At 35.7% G+C, this 23,057-nt stretch overlaps 1 protein-coding gene and 1 pseudogene across 6 annotated transcripts in view; both read left to right on the forward strand.

Annotated features, from left to right (window-relative positions):
* ERMARD (ER membrane associated RNA degradation) overlaps window positions 1-23,057 on the forward strand; it is a 95,931-nt gene that overhangs the window by 1,009 nt on the left and 71,865 nt on the right. For all 6 annotated transcript variants that reach the window (XM_077120901.1, XM_077120903.1, XM_077120904.1 and 3 more), the window contains exons 2-9: window positions 4,944-5,112; window positions 10,718-10,857; window positions 11,758-11,859; window positions 16,376-16,465; window positions 17,620-17,717; window positions 18,564-18,700; window positions 20,416-20,530; window positions 21,304-21,406. In XM_077120901.1, the coding sequence (XP_076977016.1) occupies window positions 4,944-5,112; window positions 10,718-10,857; window positions 11,758-11,859; window positions 16,376-16,465; window positions 17,620-17,717; window positions 18,564-18,700; window positions 20,416-20,530; window positions 21,304-21,406 (954 nt within the window). The remainder of the gene's footprint in view (window positions 1-4,943; window positions 5,113-10,717; window positions 10,858-11,757; window positions 11,860-16,375; window positions 16,466-17,619; window positions 17,718-18,563; window positions 18,701-20,415; window positions 20,531-21,303; window positions 21,407-23,057) is intronic.
* LOC143650288 (protein zwilch homolog pseudogene) lies at window positions 6,126-10,710 on the forward strand (annotated as a pseudogene).

Consider the following 23,057-nt stretch of genomic DNA (forward strand, 5'->3'; position numbering starts at 1 on the left):
AGGTACCGAGAGCTGTTAAACTCAGAGCCAGTATCGTACCAACAAAGGATAGGATTTTTTTTTTTTTTACGTTTTTTGTTGTGAGATATATATACAAGAAAGCAGTAAATTTCAAAGTGTATTTTAGCAAGTAGCTGTAGAACAGATTTCAAAGTTTGGTATGGGTTACCGTTCCACAATTTCAGATTTTCCTTCTAGTTTGCCCAAGACGCAGGAGACTAAAAAATATCAGTGTCATGATTCAGTAGCTATACATAGTTGTTAAATCCTAACTTTCTGTTGTATTTCCTCCTCCTTTGATCCCTCTCCCAATCTTTAGAGATATTTGGGTATTCCCATTTTAATTTTTTTCAAGTTGAAAAGGGTTGTCAACAAAATGGGATAGGGGATGAAACTAGTTGATATTCTTGGAGAGACTGGTACCTCTGGATTTCACGACTTTTATCTGGCCAAGGAACCATCTGAAGGTTTTAGGTATTTGATCCCCCTACTCTTTTTTTCCAAGATAGGGTATTCTGCCTTTATTTCTGACAAAAAAATCACAGAACTGATTGTGAGTAAGTTCGCAAAAGTGAGTGAAGTTCACCATTCAGACTACTGGTTTAATAATGAATAATAGATTCAAATATTTTCTGCAGAATACCTGCTGATAAATAACACAGTGAATAACCATTGACTCTAAATACTTATTGCAAGCTTAGCACAGGATAGTTTACTGTTTGTTCTGACCATGACCTTTCTCCCTTAAAGAAAGTTTTTATCTGTGTAGCACACTAAGCAATGTTGTGAAGTGCTGTTGAATAATCTCTAGAGTTCACATTTGCAAATTAAAATTATATAATTAGGCATTTTTAGACCATTTTTGTCACAGCATAAGACTAAGTCATAAGAGTCTCTTTGATTTTGTGACTGTTAAACTGGATTCTGTAGGGTTGCCTCTGAGCATTTTATTCATTTTCTTTCCTTGGACAATCAACTATTTATCAAGCATCTATAATCGAATATTGATAGCTACTATTTTTTATTACTATGTTCTAGATGCTTTTCAAGTATTATAGCAAACCTAGAAAGTTTATTTTGTACCATTTTACAGTTGTGGAAACTGAGTTCAGACATATTAAGTAATTTTTTCAAGACCAGAGGTAGTGGCTGAAGGTTTCACATTGTCTTTTTTTTTTTTTTTTTTTTAATTCACAGTAAGTCTTTATGGCTTTGAAACATATGTTGTTTCCACTATTCCATGCTGCTCTGGGTAAGACACTGTATTAGTCTGGTAGCTGCTGAAATACCAGAAGTAGAGCAGCCTTTACAGAAGGGAAATTTAATAAGTTACAAGTTTACAGTACTAAGGAAGTGAAAGTGTCCAAATTAAGGCACCAACAAGAGGTTACCTTTACTCAAGAAAAGCTGATATTGTCCAAAACAGCTCTGTCAGGTGGAAAGTCACGTGGCTGGCATCTGCTGGTCTTTTCCTCCTGGGCTCTGTTGCTTTTAGCCTCTGTTCCTGTGGGGGTTCCTCACTTTGCTTCTCTGGGGCTGGCTTTCACCTCTTGACTTCCCTTGGTTCTCTTCAGGTTCTGGCTTGCTTATCATCTCGTGGTGACTTGTGTTGGGTTCCAAAGCAACACCAGACATTCATGTCTTCTGTTCTCTGCCTGTCAGCTCTGCTCTGAGGTTTCTGTCTGCTCTGTCGTTTTCTGGTGGCTCTTTCTCTATTGACTCTGTTGTTTCTGTCATTTCTGTCTCTCTCCAAAATGTTTCCTCTTTTAAAAGAGTCCAATAAACTAATCAAGACCCAACTGGAATGGGTGCAGTCACATCTAATCAAAAGGCCACACCCACAATTGGGCATGCCACATCCCAGCAGAGATAATTCAATCAAAAGTTTCTAACTCAAGGTTGGGCCACGGTGGCTCAGTGGCAGAGTACTCACCTGCCATGCCAGAGGACCCAGGTTCGATTCTCAGTGCCTGCCCATGTGAAAAAAAAAAAGAATAGAAAATCAATTTTAAAAAAAGTTTCCAACTCAAAGTGTTGAATCAGAATTAAAAGAAACACTTGCCTCCACAAGATTGAATCTTGGCTCTTCTGGGGTACTTAATATTTTCAAACCAGCATAACACTGAAGTAATCAAAGAATAATGGTATGGGGTGCACACACATGCATGTGCATGAAAGCGTACAGGGTATCTGGCTTCTAGTAGGGAGGATAGGCATGTTCCTAAATATAATACATGTGACAGTAGAAAATGTCATGGGTTATAATTAATGTAGTGTGGCATCTAATATTTATTGATTTGAGTTTGGATTTTATTTTTTGATTAACAGTGGAGTCTTGTTCAAAAGAGTATAGGTATAAGTTAACTAAAATCAAACTTTTAGAATAGATTGGTAGGGGATAGGATACATTTACTCCCGAAAGCTGAAAATTGTGGAGGCTAGTTGGAGTGTGCTTCAGCTCAGAGTAGAAACAGACAATCATTCAATAATTTATTCATGTTATTTCTGTGCTAGGGGGTATGCCATGTCCTGGGGATACAAGGGTATGTAAGGCAAGGTCTTTGCTCTAAGACTGTACAGTTTAGTTGAGGTTGTTGGGAAAATTTGTTGGCAGGGGTTCTGCAATTAAAAGAGTAGATTCTCACAGCCTTAGTTGCTATATTAGTTTGCTAATGCTTCCAGAATGCAATATACCAGAAATGGATCAGCTTTTATAAAGTAGTTTTATTAAGTTACAAGTTTATAGTTCTAAGGGCATAAAAATGTCCAAGCTAAGTCATCCAGAGAAAGATACTTTGCTTCCGAAGAAAGGGCCACATGGCATCCGAGTTTCCTCTGTCACATGGAAAGGCACATGGTTGGCATCTGTTAGTCTGCTCTTAGCTTCTCTGGGGCAAAACTCTGGGTTCTGGCTTGCTTAGCATCTGATACGAGTGCACATGGCAATATGTTCTGTATGTTCTGGGCCCACTCTCCTGGCTTCTGGTTTCAAATGGCTCTCACAGAAACTGTGGGTCCTTTTGTTTTCCTCTGCATCTCCAAACGTCTGTGTCTATGTTGGCTCTGAACTCTCTCTCTCCATGACCTCTTTTAAGGTCTCCAGTAAACTAAGACCCACCTTGAATGGACAGAGACACAGCTCAATCTAATCAAAAGGTCCCGTCCACAATTGGATGTGTCACGTCTGCATAGAAACAAGCCGGTCAAAGCTTCCACCATAAACAATAGTTCTGTCTCCAAAAGATTGGATTAGGAAAAAGATCATGGCTTCTCTTGGGGACATAATAGTTTCTAACTAGCACAGTTGCCATACTTAGGGCCAGCTTTAGTAGTATATGGAGTTTATGGGCTTCTATCAATTCAGTGCTTTTTTAAAATGCAAGAAGTCCCTCTTGATGTGAAAATAACCCTTGTGAGTATTATATTTCTGTATCAGGGGGCAGAAACTATACTAGTTTTGGAACTTTGAGAATTTTAATATGAAGAATTGTTAACTAGGTATAAAGTTATTAAGTAAGTACCTGAAAAGTTAAAAAGAGATCTCTTAAGGAATCATGGAAGGGGCAACTATGGGAGGCAGACACTACCCCTAGGGCTGAGGGAACTAAGGGAAGTGGTTGGTATTAAAAATTTTTGAAACTTAGAAGGGAGTCCCCACATAGCTGAAACTTAGGTCTCAACTCATGCTGCTGTCTTTGAACGTGGAGGAATGACGAATCTGGGACCAGACCTATGAAGAGGCGGCACCAGGAAAGTGGTACTGGTGTCTGCTGGAGGCGTGATGAAGCGGACTGTACACATGTTGGAAAAACTGCTCACTGGAGTTAGCAATTATAATGGAAAGACACTGCCGCTGCTGGGGTGAAGAAGTACTTTACTGGGTTGATCCTCAGAGTAGTAATGAGTGTGCAGAAAGTCCACAGAATGCAAACAGAAAGGAGTGAGTTCTTTCTTCCAGTTGTCTTGCATACCCTAGGAGGGACCCAGCTGGCAAAGCAGTCGTGTGGTTTGCAGAATCCCAGCTCTGGCATCACAGAGCAGACTAGAGAAGGGTGGTTTGGATGAGAGAGACAATCATGTAATAACTGGCATATTTCTTTGGCAATTCCTTAGTTATCTGTTAGGACCCACCTTGGAATGGTTGAAACCAGGGGTAAGAATGGGAAGTGAAGCATCTGGGGGATAGGAATGATGAAAAGAATAAAAGGATAATAGGTGAGCAAGAAGGGAAAAAAACTTGTCAGCATCCTAATTAGGAACCCACCAAAATTAATCACTATTGTTAAAACCCAACTTGATACGTCAAAATAAAGAGCTCCTGGTTCAGGTAAGGCTCAGAAATAGACTTTTTACAGATGTTTAGGATGGCCTTAGTGCATTGTCACAATTATGTGGATTTTGATTTTATTACTCCTTCATGGAAAAACTGTTTTTTATACCATATTGGAAATTTGAGGTATGCTTTTTGCTACTTTTAAAATTCATTGTGCTTGATTTTCTCCTCTCCTACTTCCCATAAAAAGATTGGTTATTTTGATAACTCTGGGAGAGTTAAGGAATTCTGACAGGGTTAATGAACTATTCATAAGACACATTGAATTTCTGTGAACTCGTAACAAATACTATGATCAAAAAATGATTTAAAATCTTTAAACATTTATCTTTTATTTGAAAAAGTTTTGTGAAATTTTGTCTTTAATGTTTAATCACAGTGTTTTAATCATAAAGATCTCATGATATCAAGAAATAATGTTAACATTAGCTATACCTGAATACATTCTGTATTTGGAATATAATTGTCTTATATGACTTGGAATATAATTTTCTTACATGACTTATTTCTTAGAATATAATTTTCTTAAGTTTTATATGACTTAAATACATAATTAATAATCTTCTGTTTTTTTCCCTCTTTAATGGTATCTTTATGTCTTGTATTTCAGATATTATTAGGAGATTCTACCACCACATGTCTTTCTTCATCAGTGTATGATATGGTTTGTAAACTTGGGTTTGAAGTCAGAGAAAACTGTGATATCAATACCATTGTAACTCAAAATGGTGAAGTGTGTTGGCAGACAATCACAGAATGTGTGAGTTACACAGAATCAGGTTTGTACTTTTTTTCCAACCTAATCATCAGTCCATTTAAAATGTCTTGACCTGTAAAATTCCTTTTCTTAACATACAGGTTTTTTTTTTTAATGCAATTTTATTGAGATGCAGTCACATACCCTATAATCATCCAAAGTGTACAATGAATGGTTCACAGCATCACTATATAGTTATGCATTTATCACCACAGTCAATTTTTGAACATTTTCATTACTAAAAAAAATGAAAATAAGAATAAAAAATAAGAGTAAAAAGAATACTCAAAACATCCTATGCCCCTTATCCCTCCTGTTAAGTTATGTTTTGCCCTAATTTTCACTCATCTGTCCATACATGGATAAAGGGAGTATCAGCCACAAGGTTTTCACAATCACATGATGTGCCATTTGAATCTGTTGTGAACCTCAGAAAAGCCAAGTTCTTTAATCTTTATTCAGTATTGCCGGGTAGAAGCTTTTTGATTGTTTCCATGGAGATATGACCCACCCAATTGTGGGTAGTAACTTTTGAACAGATGGTTTCCATTGAGATGTGTCTCAACCCATAAGGAGGGTTGCTTACTGTAGCCCTTTAAGAGGGAACAATTTTGGAAAAAGCTTTAGAGCCCACACAGCCAGAGACCGTTGCAGATCAAGAAGGAAAATGCCCCCGGTGGAACTTCATGAAACTATGCCTGGAGAGAAAGCTAGTAGACATCACCATGTTTGCCATGTGCCTTTCCAGTTGAGAGAGAAGCCATGAACTTCATTGACCTTTCTTGAGTGAAGATAACTTCTTTTTTTTTTTTTTTTTTTTTTTTTTTTAGAGAGAGGGAGGAAAGGAAGGAAAGAAGACAGAGAAGGAAGGAAGGGAGGAAGAAAGGGAAACATTTTTAAACATTTTCTTGTTTTATTATATTTTGTTTGTTTGCTTGTTTGTTACATGGGCTGGGGCCGGGAATCGAACCGGGGTCCTCCGGCACGGCAGGCAAGCACTCTTGCCCGCTGAGCCACCGCGGCCCGCCCAAGATAACTTCTTTTTGATGCCTTAATTTGGACATTTTCGTAGACTTGCTTTAATTTGGACATTTCCACAACAGCCTTAGAACAGTAAGAAACTTGCAACTTAATAAATTCCCCCTTTTAAAGCCATTCTGTTCCTGGTATTTTGCATTCAGGAGCTCGCAAGCTAGAACACATGGTCACACTGTAAATGCTGTATAGTTATACAATCCTCTTTAAGCATCAAGGTCACTGGATTATCATTCAACATGAACATAGCAGTTTTAAAAAAAAATTTTGTTAAAAGATGTTGTAATATAAATCCCACTCAACAGACAGAGGGAATCAGTGTTAAAAGAGACGGAATAAGGCCATAACAGCATGAGTTCATGAAGCTCAGCAGGTGAACTCACTGCCCTGTGCTCTATGTGGAACATGACTTCCAGGGGTATAAATCTCCCTGGCAACATGGGACAGAACTCCCAGAATGAGCTGGGACCCGACATCATGGGATTGAGAAAGCCTTCTTGACTAAAAGGGGATAGAGAGAAATGAGATAAAAGAAAGTTTCAGTGGCCGAGAGATTTCAAACAGAGTTGAGAGGTTGTCCTAGAGGTTATTCTAATGCATTATATAGTATCCTTTTTTAGTTTATGGTATATTGGAGTGGCTGGGTGGAAGTACCTGGAATTGATGACCTGTGTTCCAGTAGCCTTGATTCTTGAAGATGATTGTATAACAATAGACCTTTTACAATGTGGCTGTGAAAACCTTTTGTCTGATGCTCCTTTTATCCAGGTTATGAACTAATGAGTAAAAAATATGGATAAAAAATAAATATTGGGGGTAATAAAGGGTAAAATAAATTGGATAGATTGCAATACTAGTGGTCAGTGAGAGGGATATAGGATACAGGAGTTTTTTCTTTTTTCTGTATATTTCTTTTTCTGGTATGATGCAGATGTTCCAAAAATGATCATGATGGTGAATACACAACTATGATGATATTGTGAGCCGTTGATTATAAATCAAGTATATGTATGAAGATTTGTCAGTACAAATATTAAGAAACAAACAAAAAAGTTCATGAAAAGCCGATTAAGGAAACCAGCTTGGGGGTAAGGAGGGACAAGGAGACAGTGAGTGTTGATAGGCTGTGGAGGACATAGCTCTCTGGGCTTTGAGATGGTTCTTGACCAGTCCTCTGGATAGAAAGGAAAGGACAATAAGGAAGAAGAGAGTAATAATAATATAATATACAATCATTTTGAATGTCTTCCAGGTACTCTTGTATATTTTTTGGAGCAGGATAAGGGTTGGGAAATTTAATAATAATCATAAAAATTATAAATGAACATACTCTAGCTCAGCAAATTCCATTTCTAGGAATATTTAAAGACAGGTCTACTTACACATCTGAAAATGATGTTTGTACAAGGATATTCATTGCAGTATTGTTTGTGATTGCAAAATCAAAAACAAAGAACAAAACAACCAAATATCTAGCAATGGGGAATTGGTTAAGTAAATTATGGTGAATGTAGACAATAGAATATTATGCAGGAGTGAACAAGTACGAAAGAGCTTGTCTTTCTGATATGGAAATCTCTAAGCTATATTGTTAAGCAAAAAAATAGAAAATGTATATATATTTGTATTTGCTTGTAAATGTGTAAATGTTTCAAAATAGACACAAGAAATTAGTAACAATTATTGCTGTAATGAGGAGGATTAGGTGACTACGAGGGAGATTTTCTCCTTTTTATATATTTTGATTGCACCATGTGAAGATTCAGACCCAACCTTAGCAAAAATGACAATAAAAAACAGTAAGTTAATATATAAATAATGTCATTAAAAATCTCTCAGTCTAATAAAAAGACAACTTACAATATTATATTTACAACATGAATCTGATTTTGAATGAACTTATATACAGTAAAGGAAATTAAAAAAATCTTTTTCTCTGAACCTTTCTATATTTTCATAATTCTCTGCAGATAGTATTTTTTCTTTTATAATAAGTGTGAAGTACATTATATCCAACAGTATTTCGATATATGTATTGTCTTTTGTAGATTCAATTATAAGCTGATTGTTGCTTTTGTGGAAATTTTATAATTAAAATTTTTCTTTGGTAGTTCAGTTTGGCGGTTCCTGACTTGTTTTCTGACTGGGTAGGGATGTGGTCACAAATCAGTTGAGCCACTGAGGAGTTACATGCTTGCCTTCTGCAAGGATTTGATGAAGAAAGGGAAGGAATCTGCAAAGAATCATTGCTCTTTGAGGCTGATGTTCAAGTGCATTTGATTAGCAGAGGTCAGCCAAACTCTTTGAAGAATATCCTAAATGAAAATGATGTAGTATTCATCATGGAGAAAGTACCTTTAGAAAAGGAGAAGTAATCATATTGAAGAACTACAATCTGAAGAAACTGCTATTTTTTATTTCTCTAAAGAATGTTGGAACACTTTGCTTTACCAATTGGGGAGAGCAAGGCAGTTAATTGGACTTTATATCATGGTCTGCAATCCTGATATGACCAATTTGAAGATTAACTGGCCACTTACTGTCCTTTCTCTCTTTTGGGTAAGATGTGACAATTTAGATCCTGAAGGTACTTGTTGGCTAGGAGCTGAGCTTGTTACAACAAATAACAGTATTACAGTAATTGTCCTATATGTGGTCATTTGTAAAGTTGATAATTATTCTGTAAATCTTGAAGACCTAAAGAATTCACACAAGAAAAAGCATCATTTGTCTACTGTTACAACCAGGGGCTTTGCCCAATATGAGCTCTTTAAATCTACTGTCATGGATGACACAGTCTCCACATCACAAACGGCAATCACTTTGGATATTTTTTGGAATCTTGTGGATGAAATTCTTCAGATTCCTCCACTCTTGTCAACTGCAAATCTGAATATTAAAGTGGAATCTGGAGAACCCAGAAGTCCTGTGAATCATCTTCACAGAGAACTGAAATTTCTCCTTGTTTTGGCGGATGGTTTAAGGACTAGTATAACTGAATGGCCCGAGTCTCTGAAAGTAAAATCTGTTGTTGAACTTGTACAGGAATTTCTGAATGACTTATATAAATTGGATGGATTTCGTGATTCTGCAAGAAAAAGACATAGAGGCAGTGAATCATGACACTGCTGCAGTTTATCGTTCCATTGAGAGTGTCCTTTCACAGTACATGGTGATCTTGATTTTGCTGAGCAGCTGTGGTCCCAAATGTGCAGTAGTGTAATTTCATATCAAGACTTGGTGAAGTGTTTCACACTGATCATCCAAAGTGTGCAATGTGGTGATGTACAGCCATGGCTCCATAGTGGGAGTAACAATTTGCTAAGTAAGCTAATTCATCAGTCTTATCATGGAACCATGAACTCACTTACTCTAATTGGGACTATTCCAGTTCAAATGCTTTTGGAGATTGGTTTGGACAAAATAAAGATTATGTCAGTTTTTTCATAGGTCAGAAACTTGCATCTTTGAATCATTTGGAATACTTCATTTCTCCATCAGTAGATATACAAGAACAGATTAATCATGTTCAAAAACTCCACCATATTTAGAAATGTTAGTCAGTTGTATGCTTTTAATTAAATTTCAGCATGAACTCCTCTTTTTTTAAACACAATCCTGCATTAAATATTATAAATAAAATCCTCTTAATAAGCAATACATTTTTCAGCCGCCAATCAGACCAACTGCTATAAAAACTCATATCAAAGTGAGAAACCACAGAAATGGAGAGTGGAAATAAATAATAGTCAAAAGAAGGTTAAAACAGTTTGACAACTGAGAGACAGCCCACCTGTATACCATGTGGATTTTCACAAAAATGATTTTTCTGAATTAACACTAAATGGTAGCTTGGAAGAAAGGATAACCATACTAATATGGTTACCTGCAGCCAAGTGCATTTCAAGTAAAGCGTACTTATCTTTAGATAAGAAAGGGAGGGAAGGAGGGAGAGAGAAAGAGAGAGAGAGAAAGAAAGAGGAATGGTATTTATCAAGAAAGAGGAATGGTATTTATCATGGAACCCGAAAACAGAAATATGTAAACCTTAGAACAGAAAAAGAGGAAGATCCTGAAGAGTATCTCTGTAAAATGAAGCTACAAAATTGGTGATCCCGTCTCACCTCTCCCTCTGAAGGAGAAGCATTTATAGACCTGCACTGATTAGAGCGCAGGCAGTGCAGACTGTAGGTACCACAATCTCCGTAGCCATGTGCATATGACTTAATAGAGGCTCTGAAATGGTAAAGAGAACAACCACCACAAATGAGAATGTGATCATTTTAGGGAATATGGTTTCATCCTGAAAGCTGTAATTGTATTGATAATTTGGAAAATTGCATTATCAAATGTTCTAATTTGCTATAAAAGAGAACCTGGTGAATTTAAGGTTGTAAAAAAATATGTTAGGGCTTTGTAAAGTACTTCAGGAAATACAAGATGAAGAATGCCTAAATTTGTTTTCCCCCTGATACTGTAATAAAGTTTAAATCTATATCAATAAAAAAAACTTTTTCTTTGATAATTTTGACATTTTCTTCATCATATGATATATAACTATGATACTAAAAATTGTTTTCTTATTTCTTAAGACCAAAATCTGGATTACGGGAAAAGTGTGAGGCTACTGGGTCCTATATGTGAAGCTGTTCATTTACACTTGTTATCTTTGACCAAAGTGCAGTTTGAAATTCGTTATGCATTGTGGTTACGGTGGATGAATATTCCGGAGGTAGGGCTTTTGAACAACCTTTAGAAATAAAATACTTTACAGATACCGTTTGACACCCTTGTTACTTGCTAATTTTAAAGAGGTCTCCTCCATCATATAGGCCCTCAAACCGTAGAGAATCCTTGAGGGCTGCAAGAGAAACTTGAACTGTTATACAAAGTCGCCAGTTCCTGAGCTAAGAAATGCATCACTTTGAATAAAAGCAATTTTTAAATATTTTATCATAGGATTAGGGATTAGCAAAGTAGCACTTAGTACACAGGTGCTCATCCTGGGACAGAAGAAAAATTGGCTTCTCCAGAGTACAGAGTAAAACACCTTATGGAGAGAGAGTAAGGTATAGAGAAACAGGAAGAGACTAAAGATGGGGATGTTTGTCTTGTTAAAGGTGAATTGAAGGGAGGATTTTGGAGCCAGGCCCAAATCTCATTTTAGTTTATTTGTTGGTTGGTTTTTTTCCATTTACTTTGTGCATTAAATAACCACAATACATCTGTGGCTATACTAAGTCTAATTCTAAAATACTTTGAATTTCCTAATTCTGAGTGGAAGCATTATTGCCTGTCTCTTTTTAATAGTTCTCTTAAGTGGCAGAGCAAAATGTTTATTGTTAAGAACTGAGCCAAATGAAAATGGGAAATAAGATTTAGATAAAAATATTTGACTTTTTCATTCTTATTGCTGTCAATAAACATTTAAAGGGAAATTTTTCAAAGAACCCAGAATGTAAAATATTTTTCTTAATTTATTAAGTTGCTATATTTAAAGAAAATGTTTACCTGTACCAAAAAATAGACCAATTGAAACTTTTAGAGGTTTGAATTTCAATAAATAGTATTATTACTTCGATAAATATTTCTTACTGATTGTAAAATTTTGCATGTGTCTTTTTCTGAACAGCTATTTCCTGAGATCTTTGATGACCTGAAAAGTCTACAATCTACTGCTATTTCTCTTAGCTTAATGAAACTGTCATCGTGTCTAGAGCGAGCTTTGGGTGATGTAAGTTTAAGAACTGTTTCATTATTGGACCATTCATTAAATTATTTGAATTAATGTTAAACTGTTTTGCAGTGCCCTCAGATTTCTTGATTTTCATTACTGTTCTATAAAATTATAATCATTTGGCATAGATTTTTAATATTTTCCCTTTTGATTATAAAATCAAAACATGGTGTCTAAATAAAGTGTCAATGGCTGAGAAATTCCAAACAGTCGAGTGGTTATCCTGGAGGTTATTCCTGTGCATTAAATAGATATAACCTTTTTAGTGAAGGTATAATAGAGAGGTTGGAGGGAACAGCCTGAAACTAGAGCTGTGTTCCAGTAGCCATGTTTCTTGAAGATGATTGTATAATGATATAGCTTTTGCATTGTGACTGTGTGGTTGTGAAAACCTTGTGTCTGATGCTCCTTTATCTACCTTGTTGACAGACAAGTAAAACATATGGACTAAAAATAAATAAATAATAGGGGGAACAACTGTTAGAATAAATTTAGTACATGAAATGCTAATGATCAATGAAAGGGAGGGACAAGGGGTATGGTATGTATGAGGTTTTTTTTCTGTTTTCTTTTTTTCTCTTTATTTCTTTTTCTGAAATGATGCAAATGTTCTAAGAAATGATGATGTTGATGAGTATATAACTATGTGATGATATTGTTAGTTATTGATTATATATCAAGAATGAAATGATGGTTGAACAACATAAGTACATGGAACCTTGGGTAGGACATGAGATTTTGTTGGTTTGTCCAGAGTGATGCCCCGATAAATCCCAGAGTGATTTGATCAGTGAATGGAAAAATATTTGCAAAGTCCCCTTTGGGAAATGGTGAGAACGGGGGGAAAATTCAACCTCCCCAAGTTGAATCTTTTTTTTTTTTTAATTTAATTTTATTTATGTATTTATTTTTAACTGCCTCATAAGAGGTTATATGGTATCTTTTTTTAAACTTTTTTATTAATTAAAAAAAATTAACAAACAAAACATTAAGATATCATTCCATTCTACATATACAGTCAGTAATTCTTAATATCATAGCGTAGTTGCATATTCATCATTTCTCAGAACATTTGCATCGATTTAGAAAAAGAAATAAAAAGACAACAGAAAAAGAAACGATAACAGAGAATAAAAAAGATTATACATACCATACTCCTTACCCCTTGCTTTCATTTACCACTAGCATTTCAAACTAAATTTATTTTAACATTTGTTCCCCCTATTATTTATTTTTATTCCATATGTTCTACTCCTTTGTTGACAAGGTAGATAAAAGGAGCATCAGACACAAGGTTTTCACATTCACAGAGTCTCATTGTGAAGGCTATATCATTGTTCAATCATCATCAAGAAACATGGCTACTGGAACACAGCTCTACATTTTCAGGCAGTTCCTTCCAGCCTCTCCGCTACATCTTGAACAACAAGGTGATATCTACTTAATGCATAAGAATAACCTCTAGGATAACCTCTCAACTCTGTCTGGAATCTCCCAGCCACCAACACTTAGTCTCATTTCACTCTTCCCCCTTTGGTCGAGATGGTTCTCTCAATCCCTTGATGTTAATTCTCAGCTCATTCTAGGGTTTTTCTCAGTCCCTTGATGCTGAGTCTCAGCTCATTCCAGGATCTCTGTCCCACATTACCAGGAAGGTCCACACCCCTGGGAGTCATGTCCCACGCAGAGAGGGGGAGGGTGGTGAGACTGCTCGTCATGTTGGCTGGAGAGAGAGGCCACATCTGAGCAACAAAAGAGGCTCTCTTGGGGGTGACTCTTAGGCCTAAATTTTAAGTAGACTTCACCTATCCTTTGTGGGGTTAAGTTTCATATGAACAAACCCCAAGACTGGGAGCTCAGCTTATAGCTTTGGTTGTCCACACTGCTTGTGAGAATATCAAGAATTCAACTTGGGGAAGTTGAATTTCTCCCCACTCTCACCATTCCCCGAAGGGGGCTTGCAAATACTTTTCCACTCACTGATCAAATCACTCTGGGATTCATCGGGGCATCACTCTGGATAAACCAACAAAATCTCATGTCCTACCTGAGACTCCAAGTACTTATGACATTCAATCAAACTATCTACATGAGTTATATTAGGAAATGCTCTAGTCAAAATATAAATGTTGTAACAAATAAACATTTTTTGCTTTAGTCTCGCACATAAGGTGACATTTTAAAGTATTAATTGTCATCTATTTTCAGCACCCTGCAATAATGACATTCCTTTGTTCTTCCTCATGCAAAAACATTTTTAAAATTTGTACATTGTACATTTCACTATTATTATACACTCTAGGCATTCCTAGATTATACCATCTCAGTCTTTACCATCTATCTTTCTTTCAGATTTCATTTATGTCCCCAGCCCTCCTCCCTCTATCATTCTCACATGCAGCTTCATTCAGTGTTTTAACATAATTACATTACAGTTAGGTAGTATTGTGCTGTCCATTTCTGAGTTTTTATATTCAGACCTGTTGCACAATCTGTATCCCTTCAGCTCCAATTACCCAATATCTCACCCTATTTCTATCTCCTGATGTTCTCTGTTACCAAGGAAATATTCCAAGTTTATTCACAAATGTCAGTTCATATCAGTGAGACCATACAGTATTTGTCCTTTTGTTTCTGGCTAATCACACTCAGCATAATGTCCTTAAGGTCCATTCATGTTACATACTTCATAACTTGATTCTGTCTTACAGCTGCATAATATTTCATCTTATGTAAATGTCACAGTTTTTTTAGTCAACTGTCTGTTGATGGACATTTTGGCTGTTTCCATCTCTCGGTAATTATTAATAATGCTGCTATAAACATTGGTGTGTAAATGTCCATTTGTGTCCTTGGCCTCATGTCTTTTGAGTAGAGACAGCATATAGATGGGTCCTGTTTTTTAATCCATTCTGCCAGGCTATGTCTTTTGACTGGAGAGTTTAATCCATTAACATTCAGTGTTATTACTGCATGGGCAGTACTTTCTTCTACTATTTTGCCTTCTGGATTTTATATGTCATATCTAATTTTCCTTCTTTTTACCTTTACTCATAGTCTTCCTTTCTACACTTTCTCCACACCTCTCTCTTCTGTCTTCGTATCTGTCTCTAGTGTTCCCTTTAGTATTTCTTGCAAAGCTGGTCTCTTGGTCACAAATTCTCTCAGTGCTTTTTTGTCTGAAAATGTTGTAATTTCTCCCTCATTTTTGAAGGACAGTTTTGCTGGATATATAATTCTTTGTTGGCAGTTTTTCTCTTTTAGTAATTTAAATATATTATCCCACTGTCTTCTCGCCTCCATGGTTTCTGCTGAGAGATCTGCGCATAGTCTTATTGGGCTTCCCTTGTATGTGATGGATTGCTTTTCTCTTGCTGCTTTCAAGATTCTCTCTTTTTCTGTGACCTCTGACATTGAGAGAACCTTCTCGACCAAAGAGGGAAGAGTGAAAGGAGACAAAGTGTCAATGGCTGAGAGATTCCAAACAGAGTCGAGAGGTTATCCTGGAGTTCATTCTTACGCATTAAGTAGATGTCAGCTTGTTATCCAAAATGTAATGGAGACACTTTGTCTCCTTTCACTCTTCCCCCTTTTGGTTGAGAAGGTTTTCTCAATCCCTTGATGCTGGGTCTCAGCTCATTCTAGGGTTTTTCTCAATCTCTTGATGCTGAGTCCCAGCTCGTTCTAGGATTTCTGTCCCACGTTGCCAGGAAGGTCCACACCTCTGGGAGTTGTGTCCCACGTAGACAGGCAGAGGGGTGGTGAGTTTGCTTGTTGTGTTGGCTGGAGAGAGAGGCCACATCTGAGCAACAAAAGAAGTTCTCTTGGGGGTGACTCTTAGGCTGGAGGGAACTGCCTGAAAATGTAGAGCTGTGTTCTAGTAGCTATGTTTCTTAATGATGATTGTATAATGATAAAGCTTTCACAGTGTGACTGTGTGATTGTGAAAACCTTGTGTCTGATGCTCCTTTTATCTACCTGTAAACAGACGAGTAGAACATATGGAATAAAAATAAATAATAGGGGGAACAGATGTTAAAATAAATGTAGTTTGAAATGCTAGTGATCAATGAAAGAGGGGTAAGGGGTAAGGTATGTATAATTTTTTTTTCTGTTTTTGTTTTATTTTCTATTGTCTTTTTATTTCTTTTTCTGAATGGATGCAAATGTTCCAAGAAATGACCATGATGATGAATATGCAACTATGTGATGAAATTGTGAATTGTAGAATGGAATGATCATATGTTGAAAATGTTTGTGTTTCTTGTAATATTTTTTAAAAAAATTAAAAAATTAATTTAAAAAATTAAAAAAAGAATGGAGTGATTATATGGTAAGAATGTTTGTGTTTGTATGTTATATTTAATAAATAAATTTAAAAAAAAACCCTGGTGTCTAACTACTCTTCTTCCCTCATTTCTACCAACAGTTCCTTTATGGATACTATTTCTTGGTAACATTATTTTGCTCATTATAGTACAATTGTTATAAAAACTTAATGTTTGAATTTTAGGTATTTTTACTGATTGGGAAAGAATGCCCCTTTCTTTTAAGAGATCTGCTTGCATCTGAGGAACTTGCTCAAGTTTTTGGACAGTCTGTGGTAAGCTTGTTCATCCAAAATTTATAGAGTTAGAGCAACATAAAACAATTAGAATTAGCTGTACTTCTGTTCCTCCAAAATTGATTCTGCTTTAGGGAGAAAAATTAATTGCATCATTGATTCAAGCATATTCTCCTTTCCCACTTTCTCTTTCAAAATCACTTTTCTTCCAGTCACAAACAAAAGGCATCTCTCTCATCTTTCCTGAACTTTACATTGGTACATGATGGTAGAATCGCCTCTGGAGTGCAAAGAGACAATGAAGTATATTGCTTTGGTTTATTATATGTTAATAATTATAATAGTAATTCAATCCAGAATAGAAGTTTAATACTTTAAAGGAATTATATTACAGTTTTATTCCAATATAACAATATTTTTTAACTTGTGGGAAATTATGCCCTTTGCAACTGCTTAAACTTATGGTGGGGAAAAACTTTAGATTTTGGTTAAAAAGTATGAGAATATATGGCCCATAGAGTTTAAGGCTAATGAATAACCTTTAGGAAACTCAGTGAGGTATGGAGGGTTAAGGTGAAAAGAACAACCAGGGTTGCAGTCACTCAGCAGGACACCTATAAGAGATAGGTGAGTTCTTCACTTCAGAGATGGAGGTACTGAAACGGTTCAGTAATGTGCTAACAGTCATGCAGCCAGTTAGTGGCAGGCCTGAGTCTAGAGCCTAAATGTCCTGGCTTTTGTTTTAATGTCCTCTTTATATTACCATACAAGAGTATACTATTTAATATTAAGTTTCTGTTGACCACTTCTGTTTTATTTTACTCTGATATTAGGCACATTTGATAAACAGTATCAAGGAATACTATCTGGTTCAGCTATCATCTTTATTTTATTAATTTCATGGGCTTAGTTTCACTTCTCCATGCTTGATTTTCTCACCTTACAATGGGAATAATGACAGTATGTGCCTCATAGCTATTCTGAGGATAAATGAATTAATCAGTACAAGCAATATGTGACTGGTACATATTAAACATTCAATATGTCTTAGTTTTTATATTATTATTATTTATTTGCCCACACTTTTGGTTCTGGTAGTTATAAAGACAAATGCAAATATTATCTCTGTCTTATATTGGTTTATTCAGTAATTATTTAATTATTCAGTAACTTGTTCTCCTTAACCTGATTAGATGAATGTCCTAAAAGTATTTGTTGGCTCTCCATGTGGACTCAATCTGCGTAATATCTTATGGCATGGGTTTGCATCACCTCAAGAAATTCCTCCGAAGTAAGTTGTCAGTGATGTAATTTTTTTCGTTTTACATTTAATTAAAAGTTTGTTTTACTTAGAGTTCCAAAACAGGGAAAGATATATTTAGAGGAAAATAACATATTTTTGAGACAGGATTTTAAAGATAAAATTGACTATTATTAGTAGAGTAATTAGAATTGTGCATTATGGTTTCATGGGCATACCTCCCAAAGGCAATTCAGAGGGTGAACCAGAAGTAAGTTTGAAACATATGAGGTTCCTGGGTGGATGAAAGAGCCTAGCATTTCGCCTGTAGACTTTCTGAGGTTACCCAGCTTAGTTTCTACATCAGAGGGAGCTTTCTGCAATATAAGGTACTTTTTGTTTGTTTGTTTCTTAGATAAACTTTGTTTTTAGAGCTGTTTTAAGGTTACAGAAAGTTGTACAGAAAGTACAGAGAATTCTCAAATATCATCTGTCCCCCTCATAATCTCTTATTAACACCGTGCATTAGGGTGGTATATTTATTACAATTAATAAACCAGTATTGATACATGATTAATTACTGAAGTCCATAGTTTACAATAGGGTTCACTGTATATATGTACAATTCTGTGGGCTTTGACAGATGGGTAATGTCTTGTATTCACTATTAAGGTATTCTACAGAATAGTTTCACTACCCTAAAAATGCTCTATGCTCTGTCTGTTCCTTCATACACATCCAACCTTTTGCAACCATTGGTCACTTTTACCGTGTCCATAGCTTTGGCTTTTTCACAGTGTCTTCTAATTGAAATCATACAGTGCTTTTGAAAGTAAAGCTTTTAATATGCATGACTGAGTTAATTTCTAACATGTTTTTCTGTGGTGTTTTCCTTAGATACTGTTCAATGATGCTATTGATGACAGCAGGATTGGGTCAGCTACTAAAAACTTACCTTCAACAAACTAAATTTACATTGGTACATCGATCTTTCATAACACTTAGAAAATCAGAAGATTTGATCATGTTTCCTGGCAAGTACTATAGTTCACATTTCCCCATTTAATATATCTTTGTAACTATATTTGTAAAGTGAATAAACAGCATTAAGATTTGAGTTCTTGAGTTGGAATAAAGTTTTTCTCCAGTGATGTGGTGGCTTTGAAAATTGCCCAAAGAACTTTAAAAGCTTTACTGTATAAAACTTTACTTTTTTCTACCATGTCCCCAAGATTATTATGGGGTGTTTGAAGAGGCATGGCTACCTGAGTCAGTATCTGTGAGGGAAGTTAGTTTATCCTTCAAATGTGCTGACATACAGAATCACTTGGGGCCATTTCATAATGTACATTTTCCTTCTTTTTCTTTCTCTAGTTAATAGAGCAAATGTAGGTTTACAGAGAAGTCATAGAAAAAGTACTAAGCCCCATATACCCCCCACACATGCAATTTTCCCTATTATTAGCATTTTGCATTAGTGTATAACCTTATTACAATTGAAGAATGTCATTGTCAGTATCTTGTTAGCTGTAGCCCATAGTTTACATTAGTGCTCACTGTTTGTGATGTTCAGTTCTTTTCTTTCTCCTGGTAATTTATATACCTAAAATTTATATAGCCTAAAATTTCCCTTTTTATCCACTTTCAGATATACAATTCAGTGATGTTAATTATAATAAAAAAATTGCATCATCTGTTTTCAAAACTTTTCCAGAAACTTCATACCAATTAAATATTAACTTTCCATTCCCATTCCCACCTGGCCCGGATAACTTGTATTCCAGTTTCAGACTTTATGAATTTGCATTCCATTCTCTTTTTACCTCTTTGCATGTTTGTACGCATAGTCATTATCCAAAGGCACTTTATAATATCAAGGGTGTATTAGTTTGTTAAATGCTGCCAGAATGCAATATAACAGAATTGAAACGGCATTTAAAAAGAAAGTTAAGTTACAAGTTGACAGTTCTAAGGCCATGAAAATGCCCATACTAAAGCTTCTAAGGAAAGATACCTTCACTCAAGAAAGGGTGATGGGTCCACAACACCTCTGTCAGCTGGGAAGGTACATGTTGGTCAGGGGCATTTTCTTTCTGCATCTCCAAAGGTCTCTGTCTGTCTTTTCTGAAGCAGCTGTGTTTTCTCCAAAATGTCCCGCCTTTTAGAGGACTCCAGTAAACTAATCAAGACTCACCTTGAATGGGTGGAGTCACATCTCCATCTCATCAAAAGCCACACCTGCAACTGGGCATACCACATTTCCATGGAAGTAATCTAACCAAAAGGTCACACCCACAATTGAAGGGTCAATCTCCATGGAAACAATCCAATCGGAATTTCTTACCCTAAACAATAAGTCTGACCCCACAAGATTGGATCAAGATTAAAACATGATTTTCTGGGGTAAATAATTGTTTCAAACCAACACAAAGGGTCTCTCCTCTATCTTCTGAAAGATATATTTTACTTTTCTTGGTCAGTGTGCACAGCTGGTCAACCTGCGCTCCTCTACTTACAATTGTTAGAGCCTAAATCACCAAAGAGATTGCAGATATCCATGTCCCATTTGCTTTCAAGGGTATCTGAGGTCACCTGCAAGTCTGGTTCTAGTTCAGAAAGTTCTAGTTCTTGTTCTAGCTCTTTGATGGCATGTACTGTCTCTCCCATGAGAGACACTCCCCAAGTATGTTAAGCTCTTCTGTCAGTCAAATAGCATGGTTGTTTTAAAAAATATTTTGCTATTTTACAGATGTTACTTATGAAATACTTTCAGTATTAGAAGAAGTAATGAGGAAGTCTACTTTCATACTAAAAATTATGTTGCCGTATTGGGAAGTTGCAATAATCAAGTTCAGGTCACACAGGTAACTAATTTAAGGATGATATTTCAAATTATTCATTGATAATTTGGAGGCCAGTCCTTTTTAAAATCCTTTCCTTTTCATTCTTGTTTGCTATTTAAATACATGTAAAAAGAAATGGTACTGACTCAAGAGTAAATCTGAGCATAAAATATCTTAATATAATTAATTAAAAGAATCTTGTAATTATATTTTAAATATTTATGTCATCTTTATGGAAATTATTACCTTTAAGAGCAAAGAAAATGTTTATGTATTATAGAAATCAGGAAGTCTAAGGAGTTGATTTTTAATTCCCATGAGGTTACATTGTCCTGACATATGCAAACCTTGAAAATCCACTGAATTCCTGGTGTCTGAGTATTATTTGGAGGTGAGGAATTAAATTAAGTAGATCTTTGGTATCATGTTATTCTACTGGGCTACTACAAATGTCTCATCAAACAGTAGGACACTGTGGAAAATATTTTTAAAATTACTAGTCTAATGAGGCTTTCTTCTATTTTTAATTTGTTCCTTATATTAGCAAGTAATATAACTCTCCTTACTTTTAATATCAGATTAGCAATAGCTGGTATACAGCATAGTTACTGTTATACTGGTACCAGTATTTAGTTTTTGAATTTTCTGTTTTTTTTTTGCATGGGCAGGTACTAGGAATCAAACTCAGGTCTCTGGAATGGTAGACAAGAACTCTGCCTGCTGAGCCACCGTGGCCCGCACCAGTATTTAGTTTTTAAATCTAGAGTTTGCTTATTTGTCTTTCCATTTCACAGGTTTACTGACTGTGCTATATTGGTATTGACACAACTAGAAACCGGACTTAGGAATGTTTTTGCCACAGTTAACAAATGTCCCAAACGACTTCTGACAGCAGAGGTATACATGCTTTTATTATTGGTGGTAATTTTTGCTGTTTTTAATTTAATTTCTATGGCTAATTAAATATTTTAAAAAGTTATTTCTGTTTATAGTTTAAATGAATTTTTTAACTGAAAACTTTCTTTAAAAGGCCTGAATGCCACTTGTTGTGACCTCTTATTATAATGTGTTTTATGGTTTTTATATTTATTTTATTGTGGTTCTATAATATTTCCAAATAAACCTTTTAAACTTAATGATGTCATAAAAGTAGATGTCTTTTTGACCATATAAGGGTCATCATTTTACCCAAATAAGATTGTAAATAATCTGCATTGGAGTTAATGAATAAAAGTATCACTACCCATGTACTTATGATTTTGTATCTTATCCACTGTGCCTAAGACAGTGTGACACAGGGAAAAGGTTTTGGCTTTAGAGCCCAGGCAGACCCAGGTTTGAACCCTGGCTCTGCCACTCATCAGTTATGCTAGGGCCTTGGAAAAGTAGTTGATATTTTCTGTATTTTATTACTTCATCTTAAAAATGGGATCATAGTACTTTCCAAGAAAGTTGTAGAATTAAGAGTTAATTTGCATAAAATGCCTAGAGCAGTGGCTGTCATACAATAGATTATATATAGTAGCTTTTATCATCATCACGTTTCTGTCAACCTTTTCCTCCTACTGTTGTTTCAAAGCCATGAGTGAGCTTCCAGTTGCCATGTCTGCTCCAAGAGTCTCATCCAGTTTCCAGCCTGTTTACTTTCTTAAGTCCCTTTGGCTGTTAGCCACCCTCGGCTTCTTGATACATCCCTCTCAGGCTTCCACCATCTTCCCTTACATTTTTTTTGTTTGTTTGTTTTTGACTTCTTTTATTTATTTTTTAACTTCTTTTGTAGCATATATGCAAAGCAAAGAAATAAAAAAGCAATAGTTGTCAATCATTCTTCAATAGGTAGTTACAGAACAGATACTAGAGTTTGTCATGGTCCCCTTACATTTTGCTGCTAGTGACAGAAATCCAGAAATAACAGTGACTTAACTATGCATTCCAGAGCTGCAGTGGCTGCTGCATAGTTGTCATGTGCTGAGGCCCATTCTTTGTGGTGGTCTTGCTCTTCTTCAGAAGATAACTTCTTCCTCATGGTTCAGAGTGGTTGCTTCAGTCAGCAGGAATCATCTGTTAAAGCCTATTTTCTCTGCTATCCTCCTCCTTTTAAATTTTAACCATATGTACATAAAAGCTATAAATTTCAAAGCACATTGCAACAATTAGTTGTAGAACAGATTTCATACTTTGGTAGGGGTTACAGTTCCATAGTTTTAGGTTTTTATTTCTAGCTGCCCTAAGATACTGGAGGCTGAAAGAAATATCAGTGTAATGATTCAGTATTCATACTCATTTGTTAAACCAGACCTCTGTATAACTCCACCATTACCTTTGATCTTTCTCCCATTCTTTACGGGTGTTTGGGCTATGCCCATTCTAACTTTCATGTTGGAAGGGGCTATCGATAATATGGGATGGGAGATAGAACTAGTTGATGTTCTGGAAGGGCTAGTGCATTTCAGGACTTGTCTGATCCAGGGACCCATCTAGAAGTTGTAGTTTTCTGAAAGTTATGCTAGTGCATGGAACTTTTGTACAATCTTATATAATGCCCTAG

The sequence above is a fragment of the Tamandua tetradactyla genome, chromosome 11 (genome assembly GCF_023851605.1).
Source record: "Tamandua tetradactyla isolate mTamTet1 chromosome 11, mTamTet1.pri, whole genome shotgun sequence".
Taxonomy (NCBI): Eukaryota; Metazoa; Chordata; class Mammalia; order Pilosa; family Myrmecophagidae; genus Tamandua; species Tamandua tetradactyla.